Below are 18,842 nucleotides of genomic sequence, written 5' to 3'. Positions count from 1 at the left end.
GTCATTTAGCAGACGCTCTTATCCAGAGCGACTTACAAATTGGTGCATTCACCTTATGACATCCAGTAGAACAGTCACTTTACAATAGTGCATCTAAATCTTAAAGGGGGGGTGGTGAGAAGGATTACTTATCCTATCCTAGGTATTCCTTAAAGAGGTGGGGTTTCAGATGTCTCCGGAAGGTGGTGATTGACTCCGCTGTCCTGGCGTCGTGAGGGAGTTTGTTCCACCATTGGGGGGCCAGAGCAGCGAACAGTTTTGACTGGGCTGAGCGGGAACTGTACTTCCTCAGTGGTAGGGAGGCGAGCAGGCCAGAGGTGGATGAACGCAGTGCCCTTGTTTGGGTGTAGGGCCTGATCAGAGCCTGGAGGTACTGAGGTGCCGTTCCCCTCACAGCTCCGTAGGCAAGCACCATGGTCTTGTAGCGGATGCGAGCTTCAACTGGAAGCCAGTGGAGAGAGCGGAGGAGCGGGGTGACGTGAGAGAACTTGGGAAGGTTGAACACCAGACGGGCTGCGACGTTCTGGATGAGTTGTAGGGGTTTAATGGCACAGGCAGGGAGCCCAGCCAACAGTGAGTTGCAGTAATCCAGACGGGAGATGACAAGTGCCTGGATTAGGACCTGCGCCGCTTCCTGTGTGAGGCAGGGTCGTACTCTGCGGATGTTGTAGAGCATGAACCTACAGGAACGGGCCACCGCCTTGATGTTAGTTGAGAACGACAGGGTGTTGTCCAGGATCACGCCAAGGTTCTTAGCGCTCTGGGAGGAGGACACAATGGAGTTGTCAACCGTGATGGCGAGATCATGGAACGGGCAGTCCTTCCCCGGGAGGAAGAGCAGCTCCGTCTTGCCGAGGTTCAGCTTGAGGTGGTGATCCGTCATCCACACTGATATGTCTGCCAGACATGCAGAGATGCGATTCGCCACCTGGTCATCAGAAGGGGGAAAGGAGAAGATTAATTGTGTGTCATCTGCATAGCAATGATAGGAGAGACCATGTGAGGTTATGACAGAGCCAAGTGACTTGGTGTATAGCGAGAATAGGAGAGGGCCTAGAACAGAGCCCTGGGGGACACCAGTGGTGAGAGCGCGTGGTGAGGAGACAGATTCTCGCCACGCCACCTGGTAGGAGCGACCTGTCAGGTAGGACGCAATCCAAGCGTGGGCCGCGCCGGAGATGCCCAACTCGGAGAGGGTGGAGAGGAGGATCTGATGGTTCACAGTATCGAAGGCAGCCGATAGGTCTAGAAGGATGAGAGCAGAGGAGAGAGAGTTAGCTTTAGCAGTACGGAGCGCCTCCGTGATACAGAGAAGAGCAGTCTCAGTTGAATGACTAGTCTTGAAACCTGACTGATTTGGATCAAGAAGGTCATTCTGAGAGAGATAGCGGGAGAGCTGGCCAAGGACGGCACGTTCAAGAGTTTTGGAGAGAAAAGAAAGAAGGGATACTGGTCTGTAGTTGTTGACATCGGAGGGATCGAGTGTAGGTTTTTTCAGAAGGGGTGCAACTCTCGCTCTCTTGAAGACGGAAGGGACGTAGCCAGCGGTCAGGGATGAGTTGATGAGCGAGGTGAGGTAAGGGAGAAGGTCTCCGGAAATGGTCTGGAGAAGAGAGGAGGGGATAGGGTCAAGCGGGCAGGTTGTTGGGCGGCCGGCCGTCACAAGACGCGAGATTTCATCTGGAGAGAGAGGGGAGAAAGAGGTCAGAGCACAGGGTAGGGCAGTGTGAGCAGAACCAGCGGTGCCGTTTGACTTAGCAAACGAGGATCGGATGTCGTCGACCTTTTCAAAATGGTTGACGAAGCATTCTGTATACTTCTGGCCCCTCTGGACACTGTGTTAACTAACCTCCAGACAAGCTTCAATGCCATACAACTCTCGTTCCGTGGCCTCCAACTGCACAACTGCAAGTAAAACTAAATGCATGCTATTCAATCGATCACTGCCCGCACCTGCCCGCCCGTCGAGCATCACTACTTTGGACGGCTCTGACTTAGAATACGTGGACATCTACAAATACCTAGGTGTCTGGTTAGACTGTAAACTCTCCTTCCAGACTCACTAAGCATCTCCAATCCAAAATGACATTTAGAATTGGCTTCTTATATCGCAGCAAAGCATCCTTCACTCATGCTGCCAAACATACCCCCGTAAAACTGACCATCCTACTGATCCTCGACTTCGGCGATATCAACACTCTACTCAACAAACTGTATGCAGTCTATAACAGTGCCATCCGTTTTGTCACCAAAGCCCCATACACTACCCACCACTGCGACCTGTACGCTCTCGTTGATTGGCCCTTGCTTCATACTCGTCGCCAAACCCACTGGCTACAGGTTATCTACAAGTCTCTGCTAGGTAAAGCCCCGCCTTATCTCAGCTCACTGGTCACCATAGCAGCACCCACTCGTAGCACATGCTCCAGCAGGTATATCTCACTGGTCACCCCCAAAGCCAATTCCTCCATTGGTCACCTTTCCTTCCAGTTCTCTGCTGCCAATGACTGGAATGAACTGCAAAAATCACTGAAGCTGGAGACTCATATCCCCCTCACTAGCTTTAAGCACCAGCTGTCAGAGTAGCTCACAGATCACTGCACCTGTATATAGCCCATCTGTAAACAGCCCATCTATCTACCTCATCCCCATACTGTATTTATTTATTTATCTTGCTCCTGTGCACACCAGTATCTCTACTTGCACATTCATCTTCTGCACATCTACCATTGTAATTACTTTGCCACCATGACCTATTTATTGTTAACTCCATTATCTTACCTCATTTGCACTCACTGTATATAGATTTTTTTCTTTCTACTGTATTATTAACTGTATGTTTAGTTTATTCCATGTGTAACTCTGTGTTGTGTCAAATTGCTATGCTTTATCTTGGCCAGGTCGCAGTTGCAAATGAGAACTTGTTCTCACCTAGCCTACCTGGTTAAATAAAGATGAAATTGAAAGAGAAAAAAAGTTATCCCAACCTGCTAGGTAAAGTCAAATCTGTTAATTTGACAAAAGCTGGATTCCTTCTATTCAACAGGACCCTGGAAGATTGTGCATGAATGATGTTCATTGTTTTTCCTTCTTTGTGTGCATGTCACACAAGCTCGTCCATATAATAGCATGAATTTAAAATGTTAATAACTTCGGCTGTGAGTGAAGGAAAAAAATAATCTGCCTCAGACAATTAATGGAAAAATGTAATGGATATTTTTGGCACAAATGTGATAACGAAAGTGTCTTTTTGAAAATGGACTTACTATGGGGACATCTATAGGAATCGTCTCTCTGGGCTCAGCGTTAGTTAAACTGAAGTACTGTCAGTCTCCTCTGTGTACATGAGATGGCCTGCTTCCCAACTGAAACCCTGGGGCCATGACCTGACCAAGGTCCAGGGTTCCGGTCTGGAAGCACTCTTGACTGCACCTACAGTATTGCTTCGGTACTGTAGTTTAACTGAATCACTGCCGAGAAAGACAATTCCCATTGACAGCGCCAAAATATCATTAAAATCTGAAAATTCCTAATAAAACACTTTAATCATCAACTTTGTGCACAAAACATCCATTAAAGTATTCAAATTGTCACCGAGGCAGATTTGTTTTCCATCACTCACAACTGAAGATAAACATTTTATATTCCTGCTCTGAGGTCATGACGCCAGGAAGCCAGGGGAAGTGCTGGTTGGCTTGTTCAACTGTCCACGTGCTCAGACAGAGTTCTGGGAGCATGCAGGTGGAATAATCCCAGTCAGAAAAATGTCAGCTATCACTAAATGGCGTATGCTAACGCGAGTAGATTAAATTGAAACTAAATTTGGCTATTACAATGAGACATATTTGGGAAGCCCAGTGAGCGGCAGTGAGAGAAGATGGAGCGAGATGGATTTTTGGGGCGACGTTATGCAAATGTCTTCATCAAATACAGTTCCTTGACCCTTTGTCAAATATATATATTTTAAAACTTTGTTTTGGAATGCAAGGGCAAATTGATATATTGCACGTCACAGAGTATGCATTCCCAAACGGAAATGCGCAAATGCATGCCAGTAGGACCGCGCTAGCTCATGCTTGGCTCTGCCACCCTCCTTGTTCTGCCCACTATGATTCATTTGTTCCCATTGGAAACGTCTGTCGGTTAGTTATACACATATTTTGTCTAGTTCTTATTATAACTCAGTGCACCTGGTTCACTCCCATGAGTCAGCCGGTGCAAAACACGCCTTCACGGACGCCTGGGCGAGATTAATCGAAACCTGTCATTAGTTACACTCCGAGTTGGGTATTTCCAATTGGATGAAAAAAGACACGAGGATAAAATACTGACATTTACATTAGTAACAATCAAGGTTGAAATGTTCAAAGTGAAAAGTTTACAACCAGTTCAAATGCATAATTATCTTTATTAAACACAATTCCAATAGCTGCCTCATTGCGCTATTAGTTATCAACATTGCACATTTAATTTGGTTACAGTATAAATAACCTATTTATTAAACGTTGAAATATATACTCGTTTTAAAATAGCTACATGGTATATCACATGAGTGTAGCCTAAACTAGTTATAAACACGTATCCAAGATCTTAGGCCTACTACTTCACAATCCAGTAAAGTCATACATACAAGTTCTTTGTAAGTAAAAGCTTATTATGCTGCATAGTTGTCCAAATTGCAGAATGCAATCAGAGTTTGTAACTTCATTTATTTACAAGGCAAATGTTCAGTTTCTCCTTTTCGTTTAAAGAGGAACAGGAAAGTTGGGAAAGTCCTCGTTAGGTTTAGGTTTTTAAAAAATCAAGATCTTGAAAACAAATCCTCAGCTTGGACAGTAGGGGGCCATGAGTTGCATAAGACACATTGCATTGTGGGAGTTGAACTTTCATATATTGCCATTAGCATCCTGAAGCTCCTCCCTGATAGCATTCAGCTCCATCAGGCTCTCGTGCAGCACCTGAGCTACTTGCCTAATCTTAAACACCACCTCTTTCTTAAACCCTTTCTTTAGCTCACGAGAGTCCTTGGTGAAGTATTTATCCATTCCTTTGAAGAGGCCCCTGAGGGCCACGGCAGCTCCTTCTGTTACCTCTGTGGCCCTCAACACAGGTCTATCCACTAGGCTGACCATTTGAACGGCCCTGCGGACCTCCCAGTCTCCAGAGTAGTGCTGGGTTCCTCTCCGGAGGAGAGGATGCCCCCTGAGTCTATACAGCCCCTCGCACACAAACCTCAAGATCTTCACCAACTCCTCCATCCTCGCCTCATAATCCTCCAGAACCACCTCCACTTTCTTCCTGTCCTGCATGTTGTTCACGTTGTCCGAGATGGTCGCCGAGGCCGACGTGATCCCACCGGCCGCCGCAACTCCGACGCCCACAGCCGTGATGATGAGCGAGGCGCCGAAGGTAAAGGGGGCGAGGGCCAGGCCGACGATGGCCGCGCCGCCCCCGACAGCGGCGGTGGTGCCGCCGGTGATGTTGCCAATCTTGGCCTTCTTATGGAAGGAGGTGATGTCATCGGCGAGGGCGTGGAGCTTGATGACGTACTGCCAGAGGACCTCGGCACGCTCCGTGAACACCTTGTTGAAGACACTCAGGCCGCGGTGCACCTTCTCCGCCAGTAGGGTGAATGACCTTAAGGGGGATGGGGGCGAGAGAGAGAGAGACAGAAGGACATGGCAAGAGGGAGAGGAGCGAGAGGGAGGCAGAGAGAACAAGTATTCAAACATCAGCAATGTTTCACGAGATTGACTACTGATTACGTTGTTATCACCACAAAGAGGACATACCTAGTCTCATCGTCCTCCACCGTCTTGTCTTCATCATCTGAAGGCAGCTCATCCCATTCTGAGGCACAAGACAATTCCCAGATTACAAACTGGGTGTGTGTGAATGCATACGTGCTTGTGAGTGCATGCACATGTGTATGTGTACGCACGTGTGTATGACTCACGTTCCACAGTGTTCCACCACTCCATCAAGCTGTCAGTGTCCTGTGAGACGGAGAAACGCTGATATCTTTGGACATTGCTTTCACACAGTCACATTTTCAAACTGTTACCATTGAAATAGGGCAGATGGTGATTTGTGAGCGACATTTGACTCGTCAAATACTGACCCCCTCTTCCTCCTCCTCATCCTCCAGACCGTCTGCAAGCTGTTCGTCAATCTGAGCAGAACGCCACTCAGCCTGCGAGAGAGAGAGAGAGAAGAGGGGACAATGTGAGAAAGAAGTGAGAGGGAGTAGGAGAGATTGCTGGTTGAGTTTGAATCTATTTGCTGTGCATACCTTATCATCCTTACAAAGGGATAGTCTGCACTGCCTTTTATGAGAACCATGGCCTTTGCCAGCTTTCCCTCCCCCTGAGGCCTAAAAATCCCTTACAGTATGCAGCAGATCCGGTTCAGTTACATGACCGACGGGAATGTGCCACACAAGACAGAGACAGAAGCCAGCCAGACCATAGTTGTCGACAACAACGTGGGTGTGTGTGGCTTTTTTCTTTAAAGCTATTATGTTAGTCATTCAACACCGATCAAGACAACTACCCATGGTTTTCAGTCGTTTCAGGTCTGTCTCCAATATAGGACAATGATTCAGCACAAATGTACATGTTGGATGTGTTCTTGTATGGGTGTACCTCTGCAGCCTCTGAAAAGTAGTAGTCACTAGATGTGGCTCCTGGTGGGTACTCGGTCATCATTTCATCTCTCGCTTTAGTCTGAGAGAGAGAGAGAGAGAGAAACCAACACTAACATCAGTAAACATATGGCAGTAACACCACACACACACACACACACACAATTACCTTAGTTTCTTTGCGATGCTTATGAGGGACTTTAAATTTAAATGATTTCTTCTGTAGAGGAAAGATGGGATATACATTAACAGCGGATTAAAGAAAAAAATAATCACACAGTAAATGAAGAAAGGATGTTTATAAAGTAGTAGCAGTACCGGTTTGCAGTCTTCTATATCATCCTGTCCATAATAATCTCCATGCCCTCCTGCTGAGAAGAGATCCGACCTCCTCTGAGAAGTGTCATTGTCCAGAAAGCCCTCCTGGAAAACATACCACAGGAATGTCAACACTCTTCCGCTGACAAAATGTAAAGTGCGCACAAAAGCCGTATCTTTGGACCAATAGAAATGCCCTCACATGGGATGCTCGTCGAGGTGTGTAGCGCTCGGAACCAATCTGTGACTTTTCATATGGAAACATTTCCTAGAATAAAGGAATGAAAGTACACAGACCTGTTTTAAAACTAATACAGATGTTCTTTATAGGCCAATAATGGCAATGTAAATCTGTTAAAAGAAAAATATAAAAATTGACACATTCTCTAATAAACAAACAGACAACACACTCAGAGGGCCTACACACAAACATAATAATTACCTGGCTTGACTTGCGCCGACTTGCAAGGTGGTTCTTAAATTTCGATGGTTTCTTCTGTTAAAGAGAGAGGACATTTAGAGCACGAGTGGGATCCATCCAATGCTTCAGGAGGAGAAAGTTCTACTGGGTAAAGGAAAAGAGAAGTACCGGTTTCCAGTCTTCCATCTCGTTCTGTTCATCTTCCATCTGTCCAGCATAGAAGAGATCTGCTCCCTTCTGAGGCACATCACTGTCCAGAAAGCCCTCCTGGACAAAAACAAGAGACACTTCATAAGTTGGGACTCGTATCTAACTTGTAAATAGACAGCGCATCCAAATTTGCTCACATGGGAAAACAAAAACATTGGCAAACCTCTGATCTCCTTTGTGGGGAGTACTGTTGTGTGCTACTAGTCTGAGAATTCTCCTCAGCGCTCTGTAAGAATGAATAATAATGCACCAACATTCACAACTTGATCATCTTGTTTGACAAAGAAAAACAGTATTTTCCAAAAATATAAAGCACAACCACACAGAAACCAACAAAAAAACCTTACCCCAGATTTCCGACGATTCATATGTAGGAGTTTCAATTTGAACGGTTTCTTCTGTAGGAGACAACGTTTATCATGTCATTAGGTTAAATAAAGAGCAGACAGAGGAAGTGAGGGATGTGAAAGAAAGAGGGAAGTACCGGTTTGCAGTCTTCCATCACTTTCTGTCGATATTCTTCTACCCCTCCTGCTGAGGAGAAACCTGCCCCCTTCTCAGGCAAGTAATCATCCAAAAGGTTCTGCTGAAAGAAAAACATGAAATAAATCAAACATTTATACGGTCATTTGACATTTTCTTTGTACATTGAACAGCATAGACTAATTTGAGTTGGCACAAATACTAGACAGACAATTACGACACAGACACGTATCCAACCTTGGGCTGTGACTGCGGTGTGTAGCCTTTCACTTCTTCGGTTTCCTCAAAAATATTAACCTACAAAAGAATAAACAAATGTTGACTGTACATACAGTAGTACTGTGTACATAGAGTACACGCATAGAAACTCACAGTACCTTGGACTCCTTGCGTGGTGTATAACCATGGGCACCTTTAAGTTCATCAAGAGGTTTCTCCTAAAAAACACATCATTACTGCATATGGACAAGTGAAAATGTGTATAGAAACGAACATATTGCGTTTGTCACAAGTATTTCTACACACAGTATATACATACATGAATCATCTTTGAACCTCTGCGAGGTGTGTATTCATGAGCACCTGTTGGTTCATCCTGGGAATTCAACAACAAAACATTCTTGGCGTTATATTAGTTTTTGCATGAATACAATAGCATGTGCATTTAGCCTACTGTACACGTTGCCCTCCTTACCTTTTCGAGGCAGATTGCGAACCCTCTGTGAGGCACAAACTTAATTTTGACACCTTTACTTTTTTTCTGTGCAGAAAAACAGATGGAAACAGTCTCAATGATAGAAGTTTGATACATTTTTCATACGAAACAGTTGTCAACTTTCTAAACGTGTTAAGCATGAGACAAAGCATACAAATCCACCCGTCCCATCATGTTCCTCTGGCTCCTCTTCAGAGTTCTCATCCAAACCCAGGGCCTGTTAAACGACAAACCCATATGTGGTGTTCCACAGGGATCAGTGTTAAGACTGCAATTTTGTCAGCACAACATTTATACAATAAAAGCGGCAGTGGTTTTGATGAGTAGTCTTTCATAACAAAAAAAACTAGAAATATAGACAAAGAAGATAGGTACCTGTTTGGAGTCTTCATCTTCATTCTCCCCTGCAGATATGAATCCTACTTCCTTCCGAGGAAAGTCATCGTCTAGCAAGCCCTCCTGGAAAACACACCACAGGAATATGTCAACACAGATTTTGTACACCAATATATTGCTCTTTTTGTTTACAAACACACATATATAAAATATATATACATTCGTTCTATGTTGAGGCAAATGTAGGCCTGAAGCTTTTTCAAGATGGTCAGCTGAAAACCGATCCTAAAAAATAAAAAAAAATAAAAAGTTATTCCAACAAATGTTAAATTATTTTAAACACCCCTTCCCTAAATTATATGTTCAATTATACCTTAGATCCTCTGCGATGCACAAGGGGCATTTTGAATTTGAATGATTTCTTCTGTTAAGGGGAAGGAAGTTCAAACAATTACAATATTCAATTAATGAAATTCACACAAAATCTTTCAAAACTAACTGGTTAAAAAGAAATACCGGCTTGCCGTGCTCCATGTAATTCTCCTTATCTTCGTAATCTGCAGAGAAGACATCTACCCCTTTCTTTGGGAAGTCTTCATCCAAAAAGCCCCCCTGGACAACATGTTAAAGTAATTAATACTGTATTAAACATCTTAATTCATTACCATCTTTACACAGGAACACACTCACCTTTGACTGCCAATGGAGACCATTGCTCTCTCCATCCTTGGATTCAGAAAATCTCTCCTAAATCAAAAAAATGACATTAAAACATTGACAATAAAGCATTTCCATATAGCTACCTACACAATCACACATACAATTAATCAAAGATAACACAGTCCTCACCTTTGATCCTTGACGTAGTGTGCCGCTGTCACTATCCTTCAGGTCTTCAGAATATTTATCCTGTCGAATAAAAACATGTTTATTGACTACAGCAGCAGAACATATACATTATTCATAAAAAAAAAAAAAAATTAAGTTTGATTTACCTTTGATCCTCTTCTGGAAAGAAAGGATACCTTGAACGTCCTCCCCCTTTTCTGAAATAAAAAAAGGAAAAATTTGAAAACAAATGGATATAAATGTAGAAACGGACACTTAAAATACAGAACGAATACAAATAAGAGTGTGAGACGTACAGTTTTCGCACGTTTTCCGGCGCCATTCTCTTCCAGTTCTTCTACACTCCCCCCATCAGAGTCTGACGCCACCTGAGATAGGAGAGAGCGAGATGAGCGAGGAACAGAAATAGCACCACAGACCTTCAGTATCAATTTACCACCACTTAGCACACATTTGAGAAAAACTGTGATGTGGTGACTTTACCTTCATCGACTCCCTCCTAAGCCTCAGTTTGCCAGACTGACGAGGGGAAAAGACAATCAAACAGTTGATTAACTTATAGGCTAGTCAATGTACAATAGATTCATGTTAAATAAAATACAGTAATATTAGGTAGGAGTGTGGCAAGGAGTTGATCATTTCATGCAAACAATGAACGTGTAGAAAAAGCCATTCAATGAGTTCTTACAGGTTTCCAGTCAGGATTGAGCTCAGGACTGTTTTCAGGCCAATCCTCCACACATCTCTCCTGTTTTGGGTTTAACAAAGTAAACCCAGTTCAGTACACACAGCAATAAGACAGTCAAAGAAAAAAAGTTCAACTTTCATTCTGTCCAAGTGTTGCCCCTCTAGTACATACCTGGCCAGTCAAAAGAATGTTCTCAAATACCTCCACTTCGTTGTCCTGTAAAACCAGAATGTTATTCTCAGATCAACAGAGAGAGAGATGACATGTTCCTACACGACACCGTCTTGTCTACTGAAAGTTGTAGAACAGTTCTGTCATTTAAAGGCTGTTCAACTGATTGTGGTAGGAATAGACTTATTAGTATGTATAGACTTACTTGGCACAGAAACTTACCTGAGCGGTGTTCTTCGTTTGAGGGCCTGGTTTAGGATCTGGTCGCTCAGCTTCGGTCTAAAGACATAGCAGAAACCCAATGAGATACAAGTGAATCACAGACAGACATTACAATAATTGGTATGCTTACATACATGGAGAAAAAGGGACAAATAAAAATGGTGGAGGTGTCCTTACACGACTCGGTAACTTGGGCTGTCTTTTTTGAGGTGGTGGTTCGGGAGGGTTGTTGGAGGTCTTCACCTGAGAGGTCACAACATGTCACTCTTTGCAGTGTTGGATAGAGAGGCCACACGGATATCAAAGACTGTACGAAGACGTGAGGAAAAAAAGACTTGTAGGTAACTACCTGGGGGGTACCATTGAAAGCCTGCGTGGGGGACAGGGATCTGGCATGGAGGGTACCGTGTTTCATGGCAGTAGGGTTGGGTTGGAGAACATGTTTGGTTCCGTGAGGGGTCATCAGGAAGATATCATACTGTTCATCAGAGGGTGTTGCAAGGTTGAAATCCTGCGTGTTGGAGATTGATGCATTGAAGAGCTCAGCAGTCTTCTCAAAATCTGACCCTGAGAAGATGTCTGTTTTCTGCACTGGCGAAGTCTGGAATAAAGGTGTGGACTGCTTGACTGTAGAGTCAGTACTGAAAGAAGCACTCTGAAAGACGTCACTGGGTGAGGAATGGAAAATGTCCCATGTCCTGGAAGGCAGGGGCTGAAAGACGTCTGGTGTCACATTGGAAGAGGGAATTTGGAAAGGGTCATTTGACCTAATAGGCGTGGCTTGAATGAGATTGGGAGTGTCAGAAGGAGTGGATTGGAAGGGGTCCTTTGGAATGGACAAAGGGGCTTGGAAAAGGTCATCTCCCTTGGTGGGAGGAGCATTGAATAGGGACTCTCCCTTGGTGGGTGGTGCTTTGAATTGGTAATCTCCCTTGGTTGGAGGAGCTTGGAATGGGTTTGGTGTTTTTGAAGGCTGAGTTTTGAATAGGTCTTGTTGGTTCAAAGGAGTTGCCCAAAGCTCCAGTCTTTCAGCAGGTGTGACAAATAAAGGACTTTGGCTCACATTTGGTGTGTTTTGAGTTAGGGCCGTTGTTTTGAAGAGATCCGGTGACCGTCTTTCAGACATGGTTTTGAAGATATACGTGGGCTGGTCAGACGGTGTGGTCTGAAGGCTGTCGCCTGTCTGTTTGTCAGGTTGGAGGCCCTCTGGTGTGCTCCGGACCTCTGGCGGAGGAGCAAAGAGGGTGACTAAACTCTGCCGACGTAGAACCTCTGAATCCTGATTCTTCGTGTCCCCGTCAATAGTCACACTGCTGGATTCCTGTGGGTTAAAAATGAACTCATGGCGTAAGCAAATTTGACACATCAGTCAAACAGAACAGTCATTGTCAATACTATTACACATATGTGTCATACCACCATACAAATGGAAGGCTAGAGATCTGGTGGAAATGCAATGTCGCTGATAAAGACTCACTTTCATATAAGAGTAGAATGGATTCTCTTTTGACAAGCTACGATTGATTCCATTCTGAGAGAGAACGAGATTAAAGCATAAAATTGGGTAACAAATAAATGGACATTGTTTAAACATTTACCATTGCCCTATAATAGTTCAGTCTAACCTGCTTCAGGCGAGTGTCAGAGGAATCTCTGGATTCTGAAGTGGAGGGGATAGGAGTCTGAAAGAGAATGTGGAAGATTTCAAAAAGAGTGTTATGATATCCCTTCTATGAGCTTGTGTCCCCCAAGCCCCCCCGTCTCAGCCTCCAGTATCTATGCTGCAATAGCCTCAAGTATCTATGCTGCAATAGACCATGTGCTGGGGGGCTTGGGACAGTCTGTTAAATCTGGTGTAATTATCTAGTGTCCTGTGTGAATTTAAGTATGCACCCTCCTAATTCTCTTTCTCCCTCCCTCCTGGAGGACCTGAGCCCTAGGAACATGCCTCAGGACTACCTGGCCTGATGACTCCTGGCTGTCCACCTGGTCATGCTGCTGTTCCCCCAATACAGCCAGAAGAACCGGCCCGTCCTCAGAGCCTGGTTCCTCTCTACGTTTATTCCTAGTTTGCTGCCTTTCCAGGGAGTTTTTCTTAGCCACCGTGCCTCTCCATTGCTTGCTGTTTGCTGGGTTTCTGTATTAGCACTTTGTGACATCTGCTGATGTAAACAGAGCTTTTTTGATTTTGATTTGAGATTGTGTGTCAGTGTTGTTTACCCTGTATTGTTTGCGGAAGGGACTCTGGGAAACTCTCCTCAGCATCCCCTGTAGTCTCATGATGCTCTGAAATAATTTAAAAACAAATATTAAATATGACTCCATTAATGAATTCCTATAGGTAAAGCTTTCTTGCTTGTCTATACTCTAAGTGTATACAGTGCTTGCTTGTCTACTGTGTCTACGGTGGATAATTAACCTTGTGTTGTGTACAAAAATGGTCAGGAAAACTACACCAGAGAACCTAACAAGGAGCTGTACAAATTACACACCCTGATAGTATCGGGAGGTGGGTTGATTTCTCAGGCTGTTTCGCAATATTCTTAAAGGGTGATAGAGTACATAGGTATCAAAAACACCTGACATCACAAGCAACATCATTTCTCAATCAACTGCCCTGAAAGAATGTCAGACACAACACCATGCCAACACAGTTCCTGAGCTACAGCTAAATGAGATTAAAAAGAGCTCTCTATATAATAAGTATGCACATACTGTAGGGCCTACTACTGTACTTTGGTGGCTAAAAACCTGACGACATACTTTGTACAGTAAGTTCAAGGTTTAAAATACGCATAGTCACTAAGCTTTATTTTAGGGCACAAGAGGTGCGAGGAGTTCAACTGAGGTATTGAACAAACGCATCTCAAGGCTAAGTTCATCTTCAGAACCACGATATGGTTCTAACGATAAACTTCGCTTCATTATGCTTTTGGGAAACCTGTCCCAGATTCTTACTCACCGGTCTTCTCTCCCCCAAAAAACCCTCCACCGGCTCACTCTGTGCCCCTTCCATCTCCTCCTCCTTATCCTGACAGAGAAAGAAGAACACATCAAAACACAATGGAGTTTGATCTTCTTGTAAGAAAAGTAAAGTGTTGGACGTTCTACTCTTATTGAACTGAAATCATCTTTTATAATTATTCAAGAGTTCGAAGAGTTGTGATTTGACACAAACGCACGTGTCCGTAATAATTCCATTGTAGGCCTATCACTTATCATGAAAACATTTCAATTAGTTTGATCTCACCATGGTTGCTGTGCTGATATCCGATCCAGTAAGCTATTGTCTGCACTAAACAAAAGTTTGCACTGAAATGAACTCGGTAGTTGCCAAACTAGTATTTCCAACCGCGCGACTTGGCAAGTGGTCCACGCTGCGTGTACTGGTGATTGGATGATTGATGGACAGAATTGGTAGGCGTGTTTGATTTCCCTCCCCTTCCCTTCTTCATCCAAGCGATAAAATGCAACCGGACCAGTTGTCCTCGCCACAAGGAGAATGTGCGGTCAATGACGCGCACAGGTGTGTTGTGTTCCTATACATTGGTGAAAGAAACATTGGTGCCAATTTATATACCTATTAGCTAGTACGCCTAAAACTACAGGTGGCTTGTAAATGTGTGTGCGCATCTGTCTGTCCGTCTCTCCATCTGTCTTTAATGGTCCCTATGTCTAGGTCTAGGAGGGGGGGGGGGGTGATGTTGGATGGATGTGTAGATAGATACCTGTTGTTCTCTGTGTGTGTGTGCGTGCGTGCGTGCCTGTATTATTTCTCAGAGAGAGGGTGTGTGTGTGTGTGCGTGCATGCCTGTATAATTTCTCAATGAAACCTGTTTAGGGCAGTTTTCATAGTGTCATTACATCATTGAATTCTAGCTCTATCTCTGAAAATATGCAATTATCTTTATGTTTTGCAAATAACTTGGGTGAAGTAAAATGTAAAGTACCACTTTTATATTACAGTATATTAGCCCCGATGACATTTTCTACGCATGAGTTTAGCTAGCCAACGTCACCATGACATAGCCTACAAGTGTGATTGGGGACTTCTATTGGAGAAGCGTCTTAATACTGTACAGTCAAAACGGCACAGTGCAGTCAAAAACGTGTTTTCCTGTTTCTTCCACACTATGAGGTTAGAATAATACTTTGAAAGCTTGAAAATTACGATAATGCCCTTTTAGTGTAAGAACTCTTTGAAAAGATTGTCTGAAATGTCTGCCTGTTTTGGTGGGATGGAGCAGGAGATTAGTTAATAAACCAACGAAAAAGTGAGTTCCAAACCTCTCTGTTAATAACAGCTAGTTTTCTGTTTTCCCCTCCCCACCCAGACCACTGCCAGACAGTCCAAGCAAAGTTCTTGCTTGAGAAATTGTTCTTCGCTAAAAAATGTGTTTATTTTCGAATTTTTTAGTTGAAAATCCCAATAAGGTACTTCATTAATTGTTACCCAGTAATGAGATAATAATCATGGCTGAATTGGACATTTAATCGAGACAGAGTTAGTTTAAATTGTCTCAAAACATTTATTAAACAATATTCATGTTGTTAATTCATGCCAGTGTCACAAAACTTGGAGAAGGGAACAATATTAATGTTTTTCATAACCAAAACTGGACATTTGAAATGTCTTGTTTATATAAATCTGTGCGATTTAAGATTGTGCATGGTTTGTGGTATGCAGTATGCCCAAGCTAAACTGTTTTTGTTTTTGTTATTTTTATAGTCTCAATTGTCTTATTAAGGCTTAAAAATCCTTCTTTTAACCTGTCTCCTCCCGTTCATCTACACTGATTGACTTGGATTTAACAAGCGACATCAAATAAGGGATCATGGCTATCAACTGGATTCACCTGGTCAGTTTATGTCGTGGAAAGAGCAGGTGTTCTTAATGTTTGTATACTCAATGTATAAAATATATAATGAAACAAAAATGAAAGGCTGGAATTAACAGCCCATTTTGTTCATGTAATAAGTATTTCCATGGAATTAATCAAGATAGTTTTCCCAACGTCTCCTCATTTTGGTCTTCTTTGAAGGTAAGACCAATCTAAAATCATTATATTACATTCATATGAGAATTAAGAACATTGATTAAATGTATTTAATGTGTTAAATTAAATGTACTTGTAAATTGTAGGTGTCTGTCATACACATTAAGATTCAATACCATAGCACTGCCCGGACTTTGATAAATGACATTGGCACTTGGATTGGAACCAGGTGCCATGGTCAGATGACACGAACATAGAGCTCTTTGGCCACGCGCACATACAATAGACATTCACTCATATATACTGAGCAAAAATATAAATGCAACATGTAAAGTGTTGGTCCACAAAACGTATTTCTCTCAAATATTTGTCTGTAATAAAGCCCTTTTGTGGGGAAAACTCATTCTGATTGGCTAGGCCTGACTCCACAGGGCCTATACCCTGCCAGGCCCACCCATGGCAGCAACCCTGCCCAGTCATGTGAAATCCATAGATTAGGGCCTAATGAATTTATTTCTATTGACTGATTTTCTTATGAGTAAAATCTTTGAAATTGTTGCATGTTGCTTTTATATTTTGGTTCAGTGCATATCTATATCTATATATTTACAAGCAATTCCCAATCTTCTCTCTTACTTAAACTCACTCCAATGCCATTTTGAATACGACCCATTTGACTAATAATGAAGAAAAAAAACAGTCAAGATTTTTTCTTTTTTTCTTTTAATATTATTGATTTTTTTTCGGTTGTTCATTGTATTATACAGACTAATTAGCCACACAAATACGTTTGATTGTATGTTGATATTCTTTAACTTCTTTTAGGTTAGTTATTGGTATTATTCTTCCTTTTTTGGGGCTAATGCTAAAAAGTTACACAAGAACTAACACACTATTGTCTAACCTTTGAGCTGACTGGGACGGTAAAACAAACACTTTCACGTAGTAAAACAAAATTGTCCAAAGTAAAGGTGGATAAAAGAATATAATTGAAGGTAAATCAAGAATAAACACAAAAGAAATGGACAAGTGTACATTCACACAACCCTAGCCCACTCTCAACTCAAACAATAAGTTCCGCCCCTTTTCCTGGTAAACTATTAAGCTTCATCCGTTTTCATTTTTTTTGGTAGAGGCTCCCTTGCACTACTGGGAGGAGCCTTCTCATTCCTTCTGTTCTTCAGTCTTCATCACCCTTCTCCTCATTATCAATATAACATTCCTGTTATTGTCTAGAAATATCACCACCACCACCACCATCATCAAAATACACCTAATCAAACCGACTTAACCTCGGATTCTTCAATATCATCAACCATCCAACCCGCTCTACTACAACAAAGTGATGTATGGGGAGATCTGAAGAGAATGGGAAAGAAACAAGCAAACCCCAAACAGGTTTGTAAAGCTCAAAGTGATCAAAATGCGACATACACCATTATGAATGATTGCACGCAACTACAGAAACCAAAAAGACACACTCTCTCTCACACACACACATACAGCTCTCCAAGTGTGTTCTGTTTTAGTCGGGGCCTTTAACAGTGTGTTCATTGATCCAGATCAGGGCAGTGTTGAGCTCCACATGGATGTGCTGTTAAGAACAAATTCCTATTTACAATGTTGGCCTAGGAACAGTGCGTTAACTGCCTTGCTCAGGGTTAGAAAGACAGATTTAGGGATTCAATCTAGCAACCTTTCGTTTACAGGCCCAACGCTCTAACCGCTAGGCTACCTGCCACCCCAAATTCGTACACACAGGGAACACTTCCTATAGTATAACTGCTGGATGGCAGGTAACCTAGTGATTACGAGCGTTGGGCCAGAAACCGAAAGGTTACTGGTTCAAACCCTGTAGCGGGCTAGCTGAAAATCTGTTATTGTGCCCTTAAGCAAGGCACTTAACCCTAATTTATCTGGATAAGAGCATCTGCTTAATGACTAAAATGTCAAATCCGTGTGGACAGTCAGGCTTCTAGGTTTAGGGTGTAGTAGTTGGCTATTCCCTGTTGGCAGTGAAGGGGCTGGTTCATTGTTAGATCATAAGAAGGTCCAATGCGACATGGGGTGGACTCTCCTTTCCTCACCTCTCCTCTTAAATTGTGCTTAGAAGGTATGAGAGCTTTCAAATACACACTTGCACATAAACAGTCAGAAAAAAACACACACACACACACAACCTAGAAATTGCCTTGTTCACATACACTATCCAGTACCTTCCACTGCATGACAGAATTACAGATGGCATTAATTCCCGCTCACATCTTCTGGAACAAAAAGCACCCTCATAGCTCCAAATTCAGACATGCTATTGGTTCTCGGCTGTCAATCTGACACACAGACATGCGATTGGTGCTTTCAGCTGTCAGTCACGATCAGTGCATCACTCTAGGGCTATGCAAAGCCTACATCTAGCGATCACAAAACATGTATAGTATGCTTGTCCAAGAAGGTATTAGCTAGCTTATCCCTTTTGATAAAGACTCAAGTATGTTAGTAGTGTATGTATGCAGGTAAATGTATGTCATCATAAACCCCATAGCACAGTGACCCCCGAAGATGTTGTTTTTTACAGGGGCAGCCATAGTAGTACAGCGCCCCTGAAGCAAATTAGGGGTTAAGTGCCTTCCTCAAGGGCACATCAACAGATTTTTCACCTCGTTGATGGTCAAGTCTGGAACTGCCATCAGCATTGGACGCACTGATTTAATGGCATAGTTCACTCACTCATATCATGTCACTCTTCATCAGCCATCCCCATCTTCATTATCATCCTCTGCTATTCCTCA

The 18,842-nt window shown here is 43.0% G+C and overlaps 1 protein-coding gene across 3 annotated transcripts; it reads right to left on the bottom strand.

The window, feature by feature from the left end:
• Positions 1-4,388: 4,388 nt before the first annotated feature.
• Positions 4,389-14,567, bottom strand: si:cabz01007807.1 (uncharacterized). 3 transcript variants are annotated; one of them, XM_035783818.2, is made up of 37 exons: positions 14,307-14,567; positions 14,019-14,087; positions 13,277-13,342; positions 12,682-12,738; positions 12,534-12,587; positions 11,406-12,377; positions 11,234-11,299; positions 11,057-11,113; positions 10,835-10,879; positions 10,664-10,723; positions 10,459-10,494; positions 10,272-10,343; positions 10,122-10,172; positions 9,976-10,035; positions 9,817-9,873; positions 9,643-9,738; positions 9,500-9,550; positions 9,346-9,411; positions 9,166-9,249; positions 8,945-9,007; positions 8,770-8,835; positions 8,614-8,694; positions 8,453-8,512; positions 8,313-8,372; positions 8,077-8,178; positions 7,940-7,990; positions 7,756-7,818; positions 7,551-7,649; positions 7,404-7,457; positions 7,164-7,229; positions 6,962-7,066; positions 6,813-6,863; positions 6,645-6,725; positions 6,122-6,193; positions 5,957-5,996; positions 5,793-5,850; positions 4,389-5,637 (listed from the first exon to the last, which is right to left on the bottom strand). In XM_035783818.2, the coding sequence occupies exons 1-37, from the start codon at positions 14,307-14,309 to the stop codon at positions 4,887-4,889; spliced, it is 3,945 nt and encodes a 1,314-aa protein (XP_035639711.1). In that variant the 5' UTR covers positions 14,310-14,567; the 3' UTR covers positions 4,389-4,886. The 3 variants fall into 3 exon arrangements, with proteins under 3 accessions (XP_035639711.1, XP_035639712.1, XP_035639713.1); XM_035783819.2 differs by having other exon boundaries at positions 8,077-8,175; XM_035783820.2 differs by having other exon boundaries at positions 8,614-8,670; positions 14,307-14,566.
• Between the last annotated feature and the right edge of the window lie 4,275 nt (positions 14,568-18,842).

The sequence above is a fragment of the Oncorhynchus keta genome, chromosome 13 (assembly GCF_023373465.1).
Source record: "Oncorhynchus keta strain PuntledgeMale-10-30-2019 chromosome 13, Oket_V2, whole genome shotgun sequence".
In the NCBI taxonomy this organism is placed as follows: Eukaryota; Metazoa; Chordata; class Actinopteri; order Salmoniformes; family Salmonidae; genus Oncorhynchus; species Oncorhynchus keta.
The sequence above is the reverse complement of the archived record's forward strand: the minus strand, read 5'-3'. Positions and strand labels throughout refer to the sequence as shown.

Bases quoted from the DNA above. Each gene is read 5' to 3' on its own strand.
- si:cabz01007807.1 (XM_035783818.2), bottom strand. The intron at 8,373-8,452 runs GTACTGTGAGTT...ATTCTTTTGTAG, and splicing joins CACCACGCAAGGAGTCCAAG to GTTAATATTTTTGAGGAAAC. The intron at 7,650-7,755 runs GTTTGCCAATGT...GTTTTTGTCCAG, and splicing joins CCCCACAAAGGAGATCAGAG to GAGGGCTTTCTGGACAGTGA.